Source organism: Prunus persica, chromosome G3, assembly GCF_000346465.2.
Source record: "Prunus persica cultivar Lovell chromosome G3, Prunus_persica_NCBIv2, whole genome shotgun sequence".
Taxonomy (NCBI): Eukaryota; Viridiplantae; Streptophyta; class Magnoliopsida; order Rosales; family Rosaceae; genus Prunus; species Prunus persica.
The window spans coordinates 22843511-22857912 of NC_034011.1; the positions used below are offsets into that span (position 1 = coordinate 22843511).

At 39.3% G+C, this 14402-nt stretch overlaps 4 protein-coding genes across 5 annotated transcripts; 1 reads left to right on the plus strand and 3 right to left on the minus strand.

Moving 5' to 3' along the window:
* Positions 124 to 2526, plus strand: LOC18783715. Its single transcript, XM_007215576.2, has one exon. The coding sequence runs from the start codon at positions 815 to 817 to the stop codon at positions 2189 to 2191; it is 1377 nt and encodes a 458-aa protein (XP_007215638.2). The 5' UTR covers positions 124 to 814; the 3' UTR covers positions 2192 to 2526.
* LOC18782315 (pentatricopeptide repeat-containing protein At1g11900) lies at positions 3980 to 5637 on the minus strand. The gene has a single exon (XM_020559373.1). It carries the CDS (start codon positions 5278 to 5280, stop codon positions 4216 to 4218), a length of 1065 nt encoding a protein of 354 aa, XP_020414962.1. The 5' UTR covers positions 5281 to 5637; the 3' UTR covers positions 3980 to 4215.
* Positions 5871 to 9057, minus strand: LOC18782340 (external alternative NAD(P)H-ubiquinone oxidoreductase B3, mitochondrial). The gene is made up of 10 exons (XM_007217261.2): positions 8886 to 9057; positions 8339 to 8618; positions 8028 to 8237; positions 7625 to 7875; positions 7304 to 7523; positions 7102 to 7206; positions 6719 to 6982; positions 6495 to 6616; positions 6213 to 6332; positions 5871 to 6134 (listed from the first exon to the last, which is right to left on the minus strand). The coding sequence occupies exons 1-10, from the start codon at positions 8972 to 8974 to the stop codon at positions 6047 to 6049; spliced, it is 1749 nt and encodes a 582-aa protein (XP_007217323.1). The 5' UTR covers positions 8975 to 9057; the 3' UTR covers positions 5871 to 6046.
* On the minus strand, positions 9390 to 13821 carry LOC18783956 (external alternative NAD(P)H-ubiquinone oxidoreductase B1, mitochondrial). 2 transcript variants are annotated; one of them, XM_020560848.1, is made up of 11 exons: positions 13442 to 13580; positions 12648 to 12721; positions 12442 to 12552; positions 12052 to 12258; positions 11601 to 11851; positions 11120 to 11339; positions 10845 to 10949; positions 10383 to 10646; positions 10142 to 10263; positions 9791 to 9910; positions 9390 to 9697 (listed from the first exon to the last, which is right to left on the minus strand). In XM_020560848.1, exons 1-11 carry the CDS (start codon positions 13485 to 13487, stop codon positions 9610 to 9612), a joined length of 1608 nt encoding a protein of 535 aa, XP_020416437.1. In that variant the 5' UTR covers positions 13488 to 13580; the 3' UTR covers positions 9390 to 9609. The 2 variants fall into 2 exon arrangements, with proteins under 2 accessions (XP_020416437.1, XP_007215022.2); XM_007214960.2 differs by having other exon boundaries at positions 12442 to 12721; positions 13442 to 13821.

Genomic DNA, 14402 nt, shown 5'->3' on the forward strand with positions numbered 1-14402 from the left:
GAGGAGCTTTTCTATAGTAAAAGAATGGAAGTGGGCTGAGGGTTGGGTTAGAGAGTATTAGAAGATAGAACACAAGATCTCGTAGGCAAGAAAAAGCTTTTATTCACTTGAGCTACAAGTTCTGTTGTTACTCTTATCATGAATTTCGTTTTCTATAAATTTATTGGGTCACAACCCATGAGCTGTACCCAGAGTTTCATGTATACTAGTTCAACCAACAACAAAAACAAAAACAAAAAACTCGTATTCTCAATCAATTTTTTTTTATAATGTTTTTTTATTTTTTTATTTGGAAAAGTTAGGAAGTTCATGAAATTGTAAACAATTTGCAAAATGTAGCCAAAACCTATATTCTCCTACCTACTTGACAACGTAAAACATGTACAATGCTTCTGAAGTACAGAGAAAAGAGTGTTCGAGAGAGAAAAAATAATATAAGAAATAGATGGCCGTTCAGAGTAAAACAGAGCAATAAGCGTAATAATAAATAAAAGGTCAAAAAACAAATCTGTCCAAAAATAACGAAAAAGAAAACTTTAAATCAAATCGGAGCGTCTATAGGAGCCGTTTAGCATCCAGCGGCTACGATTACACGGAGCCTCAAAATGACCCCAACGTCTTAATTTCTTCCCAACGGTCAAAAATCTCAAAATACAAGAATTTCTTCTAAATCAAGATCTCCCCCTCTCTATCTCTCTCTCATCCAAGAATCACAGAGAATCAGAACATATACATACAATACAGAAACCAAGGTAAAGAACCAACCCATCGTCGATTATCTTTGTCTAAAATTGTTGGTACCCAGTGAGCGAAAATGAGTGTTTTTCAATACCCAGATGCCATTAACGCACAGGACCTTCAAGTGTGGAACAACGCCGCCTTCGACAACGAAGACTCTGAAGGCTCCTCCGCCATCAAAGCTTCTTGGTCTGATCTACTACAACCCCTCTTGCTGAATCGGTCTTCCGAGTCGTTTGAATCCGATTGCAGCAAAGAGAATCTGAGCCCCGCGATTCTGAAAACCCCTGCTTGCGTCAAATCTTCAGTACCCTTTAAGCCGCTGAACACAAATACTAATATTGAGCCATTCTCGGTGGTCGCAAAGAAAAAGGGTCTTGAGGAGGTTGAAGAAAGAGAAGAGAAAGTTCGAGATGAGGGGAAGATTGATATGGAGATTGAAGCAATTGAGAAGGAGATAAGTCGATTGTCTTCGAGGCTCGAAGCGCTTAAACTCGAAAAGGCTGAGAGGAACGAGAAGACAGTAGAAAAGCGTGGAAGGGTTGTGGCGGCGAAGTTCATGGAGCCGAAACAGAGTGTTAAGAATTTAGAGGGGCTAAAAAAGATCGAGTCTTTAATGTTAAGAGCGACACCAAAGAGTAATAGGAGAGGAATGAGTCTGGGACCCTCGGAGATTATAGCTGGAGCCGGATTTCGGAGGCCTAGTAAGCTTGAAATAACCCCTGTTCAGGCAACACAGAGTCGCCGGAAATCTTGCTTTTGGAAGCTTCAGGACATTGATGAATTGAGGGTTACAAAAGAGAGGGGCAAGAGTTTGAGTTTGAGCCCGAAATCGCGTAAAACTGTGTCCAAGGTTCAAGTTCCTAAACAGGCTGCAACTACTGTTGGAGGGTCGAAAAGGCCTGTGAAGAAGGAAGACAAGGTTCTTGCATCAATTGAACCCAAGAAGCTTTTTAAAGATGGAGGTGAGAAGTCTATGGCTGCAAAGAAAACACCATTCAAGGCTGGGAGGGTTGTGGCAAGCAGGTACAATCAGATTGGTAATTCGGCAGTGAGTGATGGCCGGAAGAGGTCTTGGCCTGAGGATGATAAGGATGATGGTAAGAGGTGTGATAAGAGGCGGGTGTCCTTGGTAGGAAAGCCACGTGGCATTGGCCGGGAGACATCAAGGAGCCAAGGGCCGGAGAGCCGGGTGAAGAAGAGGTGGGACATTCCAAGTGAGATAGTGGTGTACCAAGGTGTACAGCAGGAGGATAAGTCACCTTGCAATGTTGCTGAGATGGGTGATGTGCTTCCGAAGATTAGGACTGTCCGATGTGGGAATGATACTCCAAGGGGTTCAGGGCCAGCCAAAAGAGTAGCTGAATTGGCTGGGATGAAGCCCTACTTTAGCACCAAGGAGGAGTTTTGCCAGGAATTGAGTTTTGCAGAAGAAGCTGCTGAGGAAGAATAAGTGGAATAATGGAGGAACTTACCTCCACTGAATTGGTTAACTTTTGTTCTGAAGTTTAGCTTGATTTTGGTGAGCCATAACTCTTGTTATGGAGTAAGTATGCTTTCTATTTCTGTCAATGGGTTTGCAAGTCTGTAGTTTCTCTGCTGTGCAATAATAGATGAAGCTATTTTCCTTGCTTTCCTTGCAAGATGTATTTGTTTCAGCCTTGACAATCTGAGTAGTAGTAATCAGTATGAAACATTTTAAGATTTCCTCTTGGGGATGTTTTCTTGTTGGATTGCACTCCCTTGTCTGCTAATAACAACAAACCTGTTCTTTTGGGTTTTCAACAACATTTGACATTACCATAATTTGACATCCTAGCATATATGATTGTTTGGGCCTAAATTCGACACACCAAAGAGATCCAGAAACAGGCCCGTGGTGAAATACTTATCCAGTCCCAAAAAGACCCAAAGCTGTCATATTGGGCCTTTGAAAATCAGCCCACAAAATATTGTTTAAACTCAAGCCCAAGAGACTAAAGACACATTCACGTGGCTACCTCACCTCTCTGGAAAGTCAGCAAATCCAACTAGAGTTTTTATGTGAGAAGGGACGTTTCTGAAAACACTGCCGAGAAAGAAAAATCAAAGGGGCGTCTATGATCAGAGACTTTTTGCTCCAAAGCAACACACCGTCTTCTAAAAAGATTTCGCAAATCACGTTTTCAAGAGCAAGAGACAGGGAGTTGTTCAGAAAATACAAAAGAAAAATCAAAACCGCCATAGGATCAGCTCACACAGACGGTGGCATTAAAATAAAAAAAAACCGTCAGCCAGGAAACCAGGGAAGGGATCGCTATAGGAAATGACCACTGGGAGTCTATCTGCCATAATTGATAAAAATCTTTCCTGCTTTACGTTTTTTGAGAAATCTTTTGCCGCCCATTATTAAAATTTAAAACCACCTTCAAAAGGAGGGTCTCTTATAAAAACAGAAACAGGCAAGAAAGAAAAGGGACATTCTTTTCATCAATCAATCAAAAAATACAAACAGGAAAACAACTCTAGATCAGAATTCCAAAGTTCAGACTTAGAAAATAAGTCCTCTGAAAGCGAGATCCCTCTCGTTACAAATTTGGTTCAGCAAAAGCCAAAACAAACACAGCTTGAGTTTTCACAAATATGAAAACCTCAACAAATTTTATAGCATAGTTCCAGCTTGTTAAATCCTCGAGAATAGCCACTTCTGTCCTTTCAAACTGAAGAAGTCGCAGTTCTGCCCGCTCGAAAAGTCTCCCAAGGCTTGAAGTAGATTAAAGCTCTGCCAAAATTGAACTTTGGTATCGATTTACAACTGAAGCCAAGCAGCTAAAGTTGTTGACAGTACAGTCCAGCATAGACATACCCAGTCCAGCCCGGATCAGAAGTTTCTACCCAGGCAGAAATGAGATTCCAGCCATCTTTTTGCCTTTCTAGAGTTGATTTCTCCATTCTTAATTTTGTAAAAGGCAGTTCTGCCTGAAACAGTACTTTATTATTATCTATTCTGGCCAGAACAACCATCTTGATACTGAGATAAATTGTGAAAGTCCTCACCAGTCTGAGGCAAGAAAAGAACTTACTTGGGAGATATTCCTCACCCAAATTCACAATCGTTTGTTTTAGAAGTCAGTAACTTGAGGCGCAGGTTATCCACTCTAAAAATGAGTCTGCTAGAATTTACATTGCTAGCAGTGGCACGCTCGCACACCAAAGAAAGCTGACTTGTTGACCAACAAGTGGTCTCCAAGCTAGTGGGGAACTTCGCCCTTCCATATCAGGAGTTAAACACGAAAACGGGTGAACAATGATAGAGCAAGAAGCATGAGCTGATTCTGTGCCTTGCCTATGTGAAACAATGTCTTAATGATAAGCATCACATTGCAAATGACCACAGAAAGTGAATGGCAGATTTCAAGAACCATACAACTATATCAAATGGCAATACCAAGAGACCTCCAAAGTCCAAAACCAAAACAAATATCTGCTTCTAACTACTTATAAGCGTTTATTTCGTTTGAAATCCGTAGGACCAGCAAACTCTGTATCACATGAATTCATCTCCTCCATCAACTTCAATGCCAAGTCCACCTTCCCCATCTTCTTCAGGTTACTGATCAGTGACCGGTAAACATACACCGAAGGACGAATCCGCCTCACCTTCATCTCACTGAAGAGTCTCAGTGACTCATCAACATTTCCTGATCGGCCCAGGCTCTCAATCATTGCTGTATAAGTCAGCAAATCTGGCTGAACTCCATTTTCACCCATTTCCCCGAAATAGAACAAGCAAATATCGAATTTCCCAAGCTTCCTCAAATTGTTCAACACAGCATTGTAAGAAACCACATCTGGGTCAATACCAGCTTCTTTCATGGACCCAAACTGACCCAGCATGTCATCAATGCGACCTGCACAACCCAAGATCTCCAAAATGGTGTTGTGGGTGTACAAATCTGGTACAAAATTCAAAGCTTTCATCTGGGCAAAGATCAGAAGCGCTTTATCAATCTCTCCACATTCACCAAAGGCAAAGAGAACCCTGTTAATGATGGTCATATTGGGAGAGGTAATCTCCATGACTTGCTTTGTTAGTCTGAGCAACTCCCCACAATCATCTGACTTTGCAAAAGCCTTGGCGACAGTGAGAAAACAAGTCGAGTTCAAGGGTTGACGACGAGACGCGACTGCAACGTGAACAAGTTGGGATACAAGGGAAAGATCGTTCCTTTCGCTGGCTGCTGCAACCAGCACACGATTAAACGCTTTGGAGCTCAGGAAGACGCGTTTTTTGTATGACGATTCGAGTAATGGAGCGGCGTTTTCTAAATCGGAAAGAATTTGATTCACTATAGCGTCTTCTTCTGAGAAAGAAGAGGCCCGAGAGTTGCTGATGAAGCTACTTATAGTGGAAAACAATGGCTTATCAAGTGGGGTGGATAATGGCATACGCTTGTGAATCGGGTACCGATTTGGAGCCGAGTTGGGGCCGAAATTGCTAGCGCATAGGTCTGATGCTGCTGCTATGTAGCATCGCAAACGCCTTGAAGAAGCAGATAGCATGCTGTGGAAATTCAGAGGGTTTTTCGGATTTGCGGGTAAGGTGTTCGACGAATTGCCCAAACTTCGGTCACAGGACTTGGGAGCCGATTCACTGAGGCGCGGCCTCGCGGGGTTTTGAATATAAGGGTTCAAACACAGGTGCACACAAAGGTGTTTACGAATATATATATTTTTTAAATTTTGGTGTATTTCACAATTTTCCCTTGTAAGTAAAAAATCGCCTTATTTCATTATATGACTAATTTGTATAAATTTAGGGGAACATAGTTGCCTTCTTTGACCAAAAATAGAAGATGTTTGTGTCTTGTAAAGGAGCTGTAAAAGTTACTTAAATATGTCGACGGGGTCTTAGCTTAGTAGAAAAGTGTCTTGACTTGCAGACGAGAGGTCTCAGGTTTGAACTCCCATAGCATCAATTGTTTGTGTGTGAGAAACCTCCTCCCCTCTAGTTTATACAATGGCAAATTACTTAAATCTAACTCTGAAAGAAATTAGAAAAGCAAATCAGAATTAAACCTGAGTGAGGAGACTGTGTTGGGATGAATATTATGTTTGCACAACCCCAAAGGGTAAAAACAAAACAGACAACCGCTAGCTGAAATGCTGAATACAAACAAGCGAGTTATTTGCATTTATGCAGTACAAAAACATCATAATCTCAATCGCAGTACAAGTTTGACACTGATAAAGAAATGGAACCAATGCTCCGCCTAATATTGGAGTGGTGGAAACAGAGTTCTAGTGTGACTTAGGCTTCCGTCTGGTCTCAAAGGCGACTTGAGTCTCTTCCGAATACAAATCGCCTTCCCCAATCAGATACCACCAGCACCCTTGTGCGCCAACTGACTAACTTGCTGCAAATATAGGGAGAATGTTCAGACAATGGTGATATGAATATGACCGGTTCAAGCGAATCTTTACCATAAATTTACCTAGCATATACTGAGTACCAAAGCCACTGGGTGCTGTGACCAATTGAGACCCAATCTCCTGGAAGATGAGCTGCCGTTTGTTCTCCTCCCAGAGGAGCAAACATCCCAAAATGCTTATACCTTGGGTTAAATCATATAAAAATTTATCTTCTAGCATTTATACTAAGATCATGGATCAGGATGTCTTGCACCATTGACCACATATAACAGCTTATATCATGTTAAATTTGTGTTTCTATGCTAGATAAGATATTTGACTAGAGATTGGCAACAAAGTTTCACCTGAAGGGTTGAAAACAGTGGCGTCCAACGCCCCTAAACCTGAGGGGACCTTCAGGGTACTTCTCACACTCCTCCATACGGTTGAAACAGTTGGCAAGGTAGGCACCTTGTTGAGCAGCTACCTAGAATATTACAATTTGGAAAGGGGGGAAAAAAGGACAAGTTAATAAAGTGATAGGATGCCTGAGTTAGAGGTTCTGAGAATCTTCTGTTAATTAGTTCACCTGAGCTGTTGCAGGAAGATTTTTCATCTGAGAATCTGCTTGTGATAGAGCGGACTTAAACGTTTCAATATCGACTTCAGCGGTCGGATTTTGCCAACTCTTTTCCAGTAATTCATCAATATTCCTCATCTGTTTGCTCTTCAAGTGAAGTTCCAACTGAGGATACCTTTCCACAAGGTCATCCATGATTTCTTGAAATTCCTCAAGGTTTAAAGTACCAGACTTGTCTGTGTCTGCCGTTCTGAATATCTCTACAATATCTTCCTGACAACAGATTGCCATGCAATGGTAACAAGTTTCATATAGCTAATGAATGATTGCTCAACAAGTGCTCTATAATGCATATAAAAATACACAGGTAGCTTGTCAATAAATATATATACCATGACCCTGCGTTGATTTATTGTTGCACAATCACCTAAAGCATATACACCATCACATCCTTCCACCCTCAGCCATTCATCAGTAGCCAAAACACGCCTGTTACTCTGTTGTGCTCAAACAAATACAACGCTGATTAATTGAAGTTTCAAGCCCAAAGTCAAGCTCCATATGATTGGAAATAAGCACAAATTAGCAACAAACCTGACCAATCTGCTTCATAAAATCAATAACCTCCGGGCGAGGCCCAATACCAGTTGCCCAGAGAACCATCCCATAAGGTAGATGTGAAACTTTGCCTGTTGCTCTTTCTTTGGTGGAGAGTTCCTTATCAGTTACTTTTACAACCATTGAACCTGTTTTTACATCAATGCCATCTCTGGAGAACTTTTGTTCAGCAAATGCAGTAATTCTCTTGTCAAACCTGTAAGACCAAACCAAATGCAACCATTAACTTGCCATATTTACCAAGATTAATCCACCATCATCATTTAAATCCTAATATAGAAGCATTCATGGCCTCACATGTTCAAAATATGATCGCTTGCCTCAATAACGGTAATTTGTACGCGGTCTATAACTGAAGGGTATAACTTGGCTAAATCCTCTTTAACAAAGTCATGAAGCTCTGCAGCAAATTCCACACCAGCTGGACCACCACCAACGCATACAAAATGCAAAATGTTCTTTCTTTCTTCTTCGCTTACACAAGGAAGACTTGCCCTTTCGAAACAGTTAATCACAGACTGACGGATCTTCATAGCATCTTCTATTCCCTACAAATTAGAAGTTAAAACCCAACAACATAAAAATGAATTTTATTTCTTCATCTTTTGAAAGTAGAGTGCTTTAAGTCAAAGATTTAATTAAATGTGCATTTGCTCCATACCATACTTTTCAACAAGGGAAGAATTAAAAATAAAGATACCTTCAAGAAATGAGCATATTGCTCCACACCAGGGGTGTTAAATGTATTTGATTGAGCTCCCATGGCAATGATCAGGTAGTCATAATCTACACTAAATTCACCGTGTTTTCCACCCAGATTTGTGTCTTGAGTTGATCGACAGTAAACTTTCTTTTTTTTGGGATCGATTTTATGACATACTGCTTCCCTAAATTGAACTTCTAAACCTTTCTGCCACATCAACAAATGAAAAGAAATTAAGCCTTATTGTCTAAGTATCTCCATCAATCAATAATCATACCATATCAATTAGGCTTTTATCGCATACTAACCTTCTTAGTAATGCATCGAATTGGTTCAACGATGCTGCGTGCTTCCACTGTGCCACAGGTAACACTTGGTAGCAAAGGAGTAAACAAGAAATAATTTTTGGGTGACACCACTTCAACATCATAATTAGAACTCTTCAAATTTTTCAAGAAACTGACTCCAGCCCAACCAGTTCCAAGCACGACCACCTTTTTTTTCTTGGCTATTTGGTCTTCCTGAACTGAATCAGCATATACAGTGTGTACTGGTGTGGTTTCATGAAATGCCGCTAGACCTCCCCCACTGCAATATATACAATGCAAGTCAGACAAGGAAGAATTAAGATATGCAGAGATTCATATACAATACGGACATGAATCAACCATACATATGCATGCATAATATGTGCATGTTCATATATAATCAGCACAAACACATAACACTAGAACCGCTAATGAAAACGACAATAAACCGAAAAAAGAGAACAAAAAAAGAAACCTGACTGTTCGAAAGATAAACCAAAACTACTGAAAGCTCATATAAGACGCATGTTAAAAAGAAATGAAAGACCTGACTGTGACAACAACAAGAAGCTTAGACACAGATGGGTGTTTACGAAGGAGCCTTGAGGCACTTTCATAGAAAGAGTGTCCCCACATTGTGAAACCCAGTTTCTGATTCTGATTCTTTCTCGAAAAGAAAAGGAAGAAAAGTGTAATGCCGGAATATATATGATTTTGGATTGAGACAGTGATCTGGTTGCCAAATATTGAGGTGACAATTTCTAATGGAAGGGTATGTGAGTGGGGTTATTACTTCAAATCAGGGCCCGAAGCCTAAGGTGCAATTGTCACGTAAAAAAGGGCACTCTATCCTTTTGGGTCCGAGGTTGACTTAGTCAGACCAGAAAAAGTAGGACACGTGTGCTTTGTCTAAAAGTCCAAGACAGGGAGACATGGTTGTAAATTAAGTTGTAGCCTATGATATTGTTTGGATGTTGTGGTTAATAATCAAAATTCCGGTTTTTAATTCTCTGAAAATTATCTCATGCATGTCAAGAAGTTAAACGCAATGTCTCCAAACTCACATGGGCTCCCACTTCTTCACACATTCAGAAGAATTGATAGAAACAACATATTTACTGCGGTAAGTAAAATTCGATGTTTTGGCCATGAATGAATCACATCACAAGGAATTTTTTCTACAGCCTACAAAGGAATTTCTCTCTGAATTTACATATGAAGCAGATGCAAACACTCATAATTTACTGGTGAAAGAAATATGCTGGCCCCCTTCAAATGCGGCTTGAATCTCTCCCGAAAATAAATCTCCGGGTCCAATCAGATACCACAAGGACCCTAGTCCGCCAGCTCACTTGCTTGCTGAATAAGGAAAACATTGAATCGAATCAGATTCAATCTTGCAGATAGTATGTTATAACTCTTGTTTACCAGAAGCAAGCAAATTAAGATCACCTTGCATATACGGAATACCAGAGCCACTGAGTGCTATGGCCAATGGAAACCCAGTCTCCAGGTAACTCTGCGGCTGCTTCCTCTCCCCCCAACGGAGCGAATTGCCCGAAATGCTTGTACCTAGTGATTCACAAGTTACAAGCAACTCATTGGTTAGGAAAGGAAAAATAAAGAAAATGGCATATGCAGAATCAACTGGACAGTATATATTGTGTGTCAAGTCAAAGTGAGATTTTGCTAGTAATTTAGAATGACAAATAAAAAGGCAGTTATGGAACTTGTTGAAATTTTCATTCCCATTTTTAAACAATAAAGGGTGCAAGTGAGACGAGCCTAAAGTATATTGCATACCGGAAGGGGCGAAAGTCATGATGCCCAGAACTTTTAAAACGTCTAGGACCTTCAGGATTCTCTTTGCGCTGCTCTCTCTGGTTAAAGCACCTAGAAAGATATGCTCCCTGCTGAGCAGCAACCTGAATGCCAAAAGAGTGTAGAAACTGAGCGTCCCTTTCTTACAGTTGGACGACATGAAATCATACCTCATAACTAAAAGTAACAAGTTTACTCCAACTACAAGATAAAAGACATATACCTGTGCAGTTGCAGGCAGACTCTTCATCTGTGAATCCACTTGAGCAAGGGCTAATTTAAATTCTTCAACGTTCACTTCCGTCCTATCATTACCCTCAGGATCTTTCAATAGGTCCTTCAAATCCTGCACATGCTGGCTCCTTAAATAGAGCTCCATTTGGGGGTACCTTATGATGATGTCGTCAATTACATCTTGAAATTCACCAACTGTTAAGGTACCAGAGTTATCTTTGTCCGCAGCTTTAAATATGGCAGAGATATCTTCCTAAAGGTGACAAGACGGATACCAGTTTTAGCAATAATGTGTGAAAAACTACTTCGAATATAAGAAACAAACACTAAATATACAATATATTTTGACTTCAAGAAGCTGCTCCATCATACTACACCATAATAAATCTAGGCTTCCAGCACTTACGGAAATTCTAATGATGAATATAAAAGAGGTAAAGGTTTTGCATACCATGATTTTACGTTGAGTAATTGAAGCACAATCGCCAATGGCATACACATCTTCACAACCCTTTACACGCAGCCATTCATCAGTCACTAGAATACGTTTATCAGCCTGCAGATGGAGCAGAATATAAATTATAATTTGACTGAGCATGTCACCCATGTAGCATCCATATTAGTCCAAGCAGAGTGTGAAAACCATCAATCCGACAAGACCAGTTGATTATAATGTAAATTCTATATTTCTCAGGCTTTGGATGGCATAAAAATTATGAAACAAACCTGCCCAATTTGTTTCATAAAGTCACTCACAACTGGACGAGTCCCAATACCAGTAGACCACACAACCAACCCATGTGGCACAGAGCAGACCTCACCCTTGGGTTTCACCTTCATTGTGATTTCCTTATCAGAAACACTGACAACCCGACATCCTGTCTGAACATCAATACCATCTCTTTTAAACTTCTGCTCAGCAAACGAACTAATTCTGTCATCAAACCTACAGAGAGAGGATACGAAATTTTAATGAGTTCCTTGAAGTGAACTTGCCTATTCACTTTTTGAAATAAGAAAAGTTTCAAATCATGGAAGGTGAGCTTCCGTGATTGGTATAAGTTCATTGGTCCCATACTTCAATATGACAGAAACAAGTTGCTGAAACTTCACATAAATGAAGTGTGGAATCAAGCTAAAATGGGTTTATCATTCAAATGATTCCAAAAAGCGATCAATAAGATAAAACATGATGCATCTTTCTTACATGTTCAAGATGTGATCTCCCGATTGGATCACTGTTATTTTCACAAGATCCTTAACCATAGGATATAACTTGACTAAATCCTCTTGGAAATAATCATGCAGCTCTGCAGCAAATTCCACACCAGTAGGACCCCCTCCAACAACTACAAAATGAAGATTTCTCCTCCGCTCCTCTTCACTTAGACCTGGAAGTACAGCCATTTCAAAGCAATCTATCACACTCGTACGTATCTTTTGAGCATCTTCTACTTCCTGCATGTGAAGTCAAATATGCTTCATTAGAAAATTTCCTATCACCACCTTATGAAAGAAGACTAAGAGCAACTTGGTTTTCTTGACAGACTTCAAGATACACAAGTTCATTTAAGAAAATTGAAGAAGCAACCTAATTTAAAGCATAAATATGATTAAATGCTGCTTTGCTCCACTTGCATGAAAATAAACTCACTTGCCTTCAGAAAATGACAGTTCTCCTTTACACCAGGAGTGTTAAAAGTGTTTACTTGTGCTCCTATAGCTATGACCAAGTAGTCATATTCAAGGGAAAATTCATCATTTCCCACCAAGTTGGTGCCAAAATTAGCCCGCAAGATAACACTTTTATTTGTAGCATCAATCTTGACACATTCTGCCTCGCAAAATTTGATCTCTCCATTTCTCTGCCATGACATAGAAGTAACTTGTGAACATTAATTTCTGGCTTACAGTTTGGAACTTGTGAACATAATGCCAACGAATTCCTGCAACATATACTAAGATACATTTGTACGTGATCAATCTTTCCATACAACTAATATATAAACACATAAAGAATTCCTGCAACTTTTGAATATGTTGCTTACCTTCTTTATAATTTTTCGAACTGGTTCTACTATGCTTCGGGCTTCAACCGTCCCACATGTGACACTAGGTAACAAAGGGGTAAACGCGAAATAATTCCGGGGTGAAACAACCTGAACATCATAAGCTGAAGCATCAAGATACTTGAGGAAACTAGTACCAGCCCATCCTGTCCCAAGCACCACCACTCTCTTCTTCCTGGACTCACCTGGTTTATCATCAACAACACTAGGAGAGCCAACGTTTGACTGTGATTCTGCATACGCCAGGAGACCTCCACTACTGCAATCATCCAAAAAATAAACCAAACAGAAAATGTGATCAACACTTTGTCTATATTTGCTTGTCTATTACATTGAGGCAAGAAAAGCTACTGTCTACTTTCAAAAAAGTTTATTTTGGTGTTAACTAGGAAAAAAAAAAAAGTAACAGTTCAAAAACAAATAAAAAAGTTAAAGTAATAAACTAGTGCACCTCTTCAATTAGCCCTTTTATTAGTAGATCTATATCACGTTACTTGGAATATGTACATTCAGTGTAATCCTAGCCTACAGACTAAGCAAGCAAAGGAATAACATGAGGGGTACGGGTTCTTTGCCACAGTGAAAGAATAAGTTAAACATTTACAATTAATATATTTTCTCTAATTCCGTTTTCTCAGTGACCAAACAAGGGCTAAGTCTCTGGTGTGTGGCTAAGAAAACTGAGGTTCATAGAAAAATTTGGATTCAGAGTTTATGGATTATGCCATTTTGCTTTCATGGGAAATAGAAAAAATGATACTTGAACTAAGTCAAATACAACCAAAACTTAAAAAAGAATGTCATTATATCCTAGGGAAGAAAAAAAATTGAAATTCAAGCTTGCCATCTCATTTTCTAGTCCTACATTTTTCTCAGAAGCCAAACAGATCGAAACAAGAAAGGAAAAGTTAACATGGGTAAACAAGAATTGAGGAGGAAAACGAATCACTGAAACAGGGGAAAGTAGAGAACTGAGAACCTGAGCGTACAGAGCACCAGAAGCTTGGAGGCAACAGGGTGGCCATTGAAAGCTCTTGAAGCTCTGGTGAAGAAGGACGAGATCGTCATAAGTTGACCAGAATTGAGAGGCTGATCAAAGAAGACAGTGAGTAACTGAAGAGTAGAGAGAGGAGAAAGAGGAGCTGCTATATTAGTCATTACTCAATGGACACGTGGCCCTTGTTGGGGATGAGTTGGATCCTCCGACAGTAACATGATTTTTTTTTTTTTGGTCGATAGACAAGATGTAGGCTGGGCCTGTTTTAGATCGACATGTGGCATTATCGTATTTTATACGGATCTGAATTTTAAACATAAATTTTAGGCCGATTGATATTTTTTTATATACAAACGATATGATATTTTAATTTAATCTAAATTACAGAAAGAGAAATTTGAATTACATGCAGCTCGGAAAGCAGATCTGTTCGAATCAACTTGACTAAGTTGTATAATATTTTTTTTAGTAAAGTATGCTACTCCAACTACTTTGGGCGGTCTTTATAATAGTATAGTAGTGATATATTTTGTTATTATAAGGACTAAAAGTAAAACTTGACATTTTGTTTTTATAAAAAGGACAGATGGCTCCAACTTGTATGGTGGTTTTTTTAAAGGATTTTTAATAGTTTTCCTAGTCCTTTGGATAGTTGACAATCTTTACTTGATCATGTGCTACGTACTTCAGATTATTTTGCTTGAAATAATTGATCAAATAATGGAAATTTTACGAACAAGTCAATGTTGATATGATAATATATATGGGGATACAGTGCCCTTTAAAAAAGAGATCTTTCAAATATTATTTGAGGGACATCTTTTAGGGCATACTATAAATTTTTTTTCAACGATCCGAATATTTATTTTTTAAGTCTATATTCACAGATCATCCTTGCAAAAAATTAAACAAATTGAAAACCGTTTTGACATCCAATTGTGTT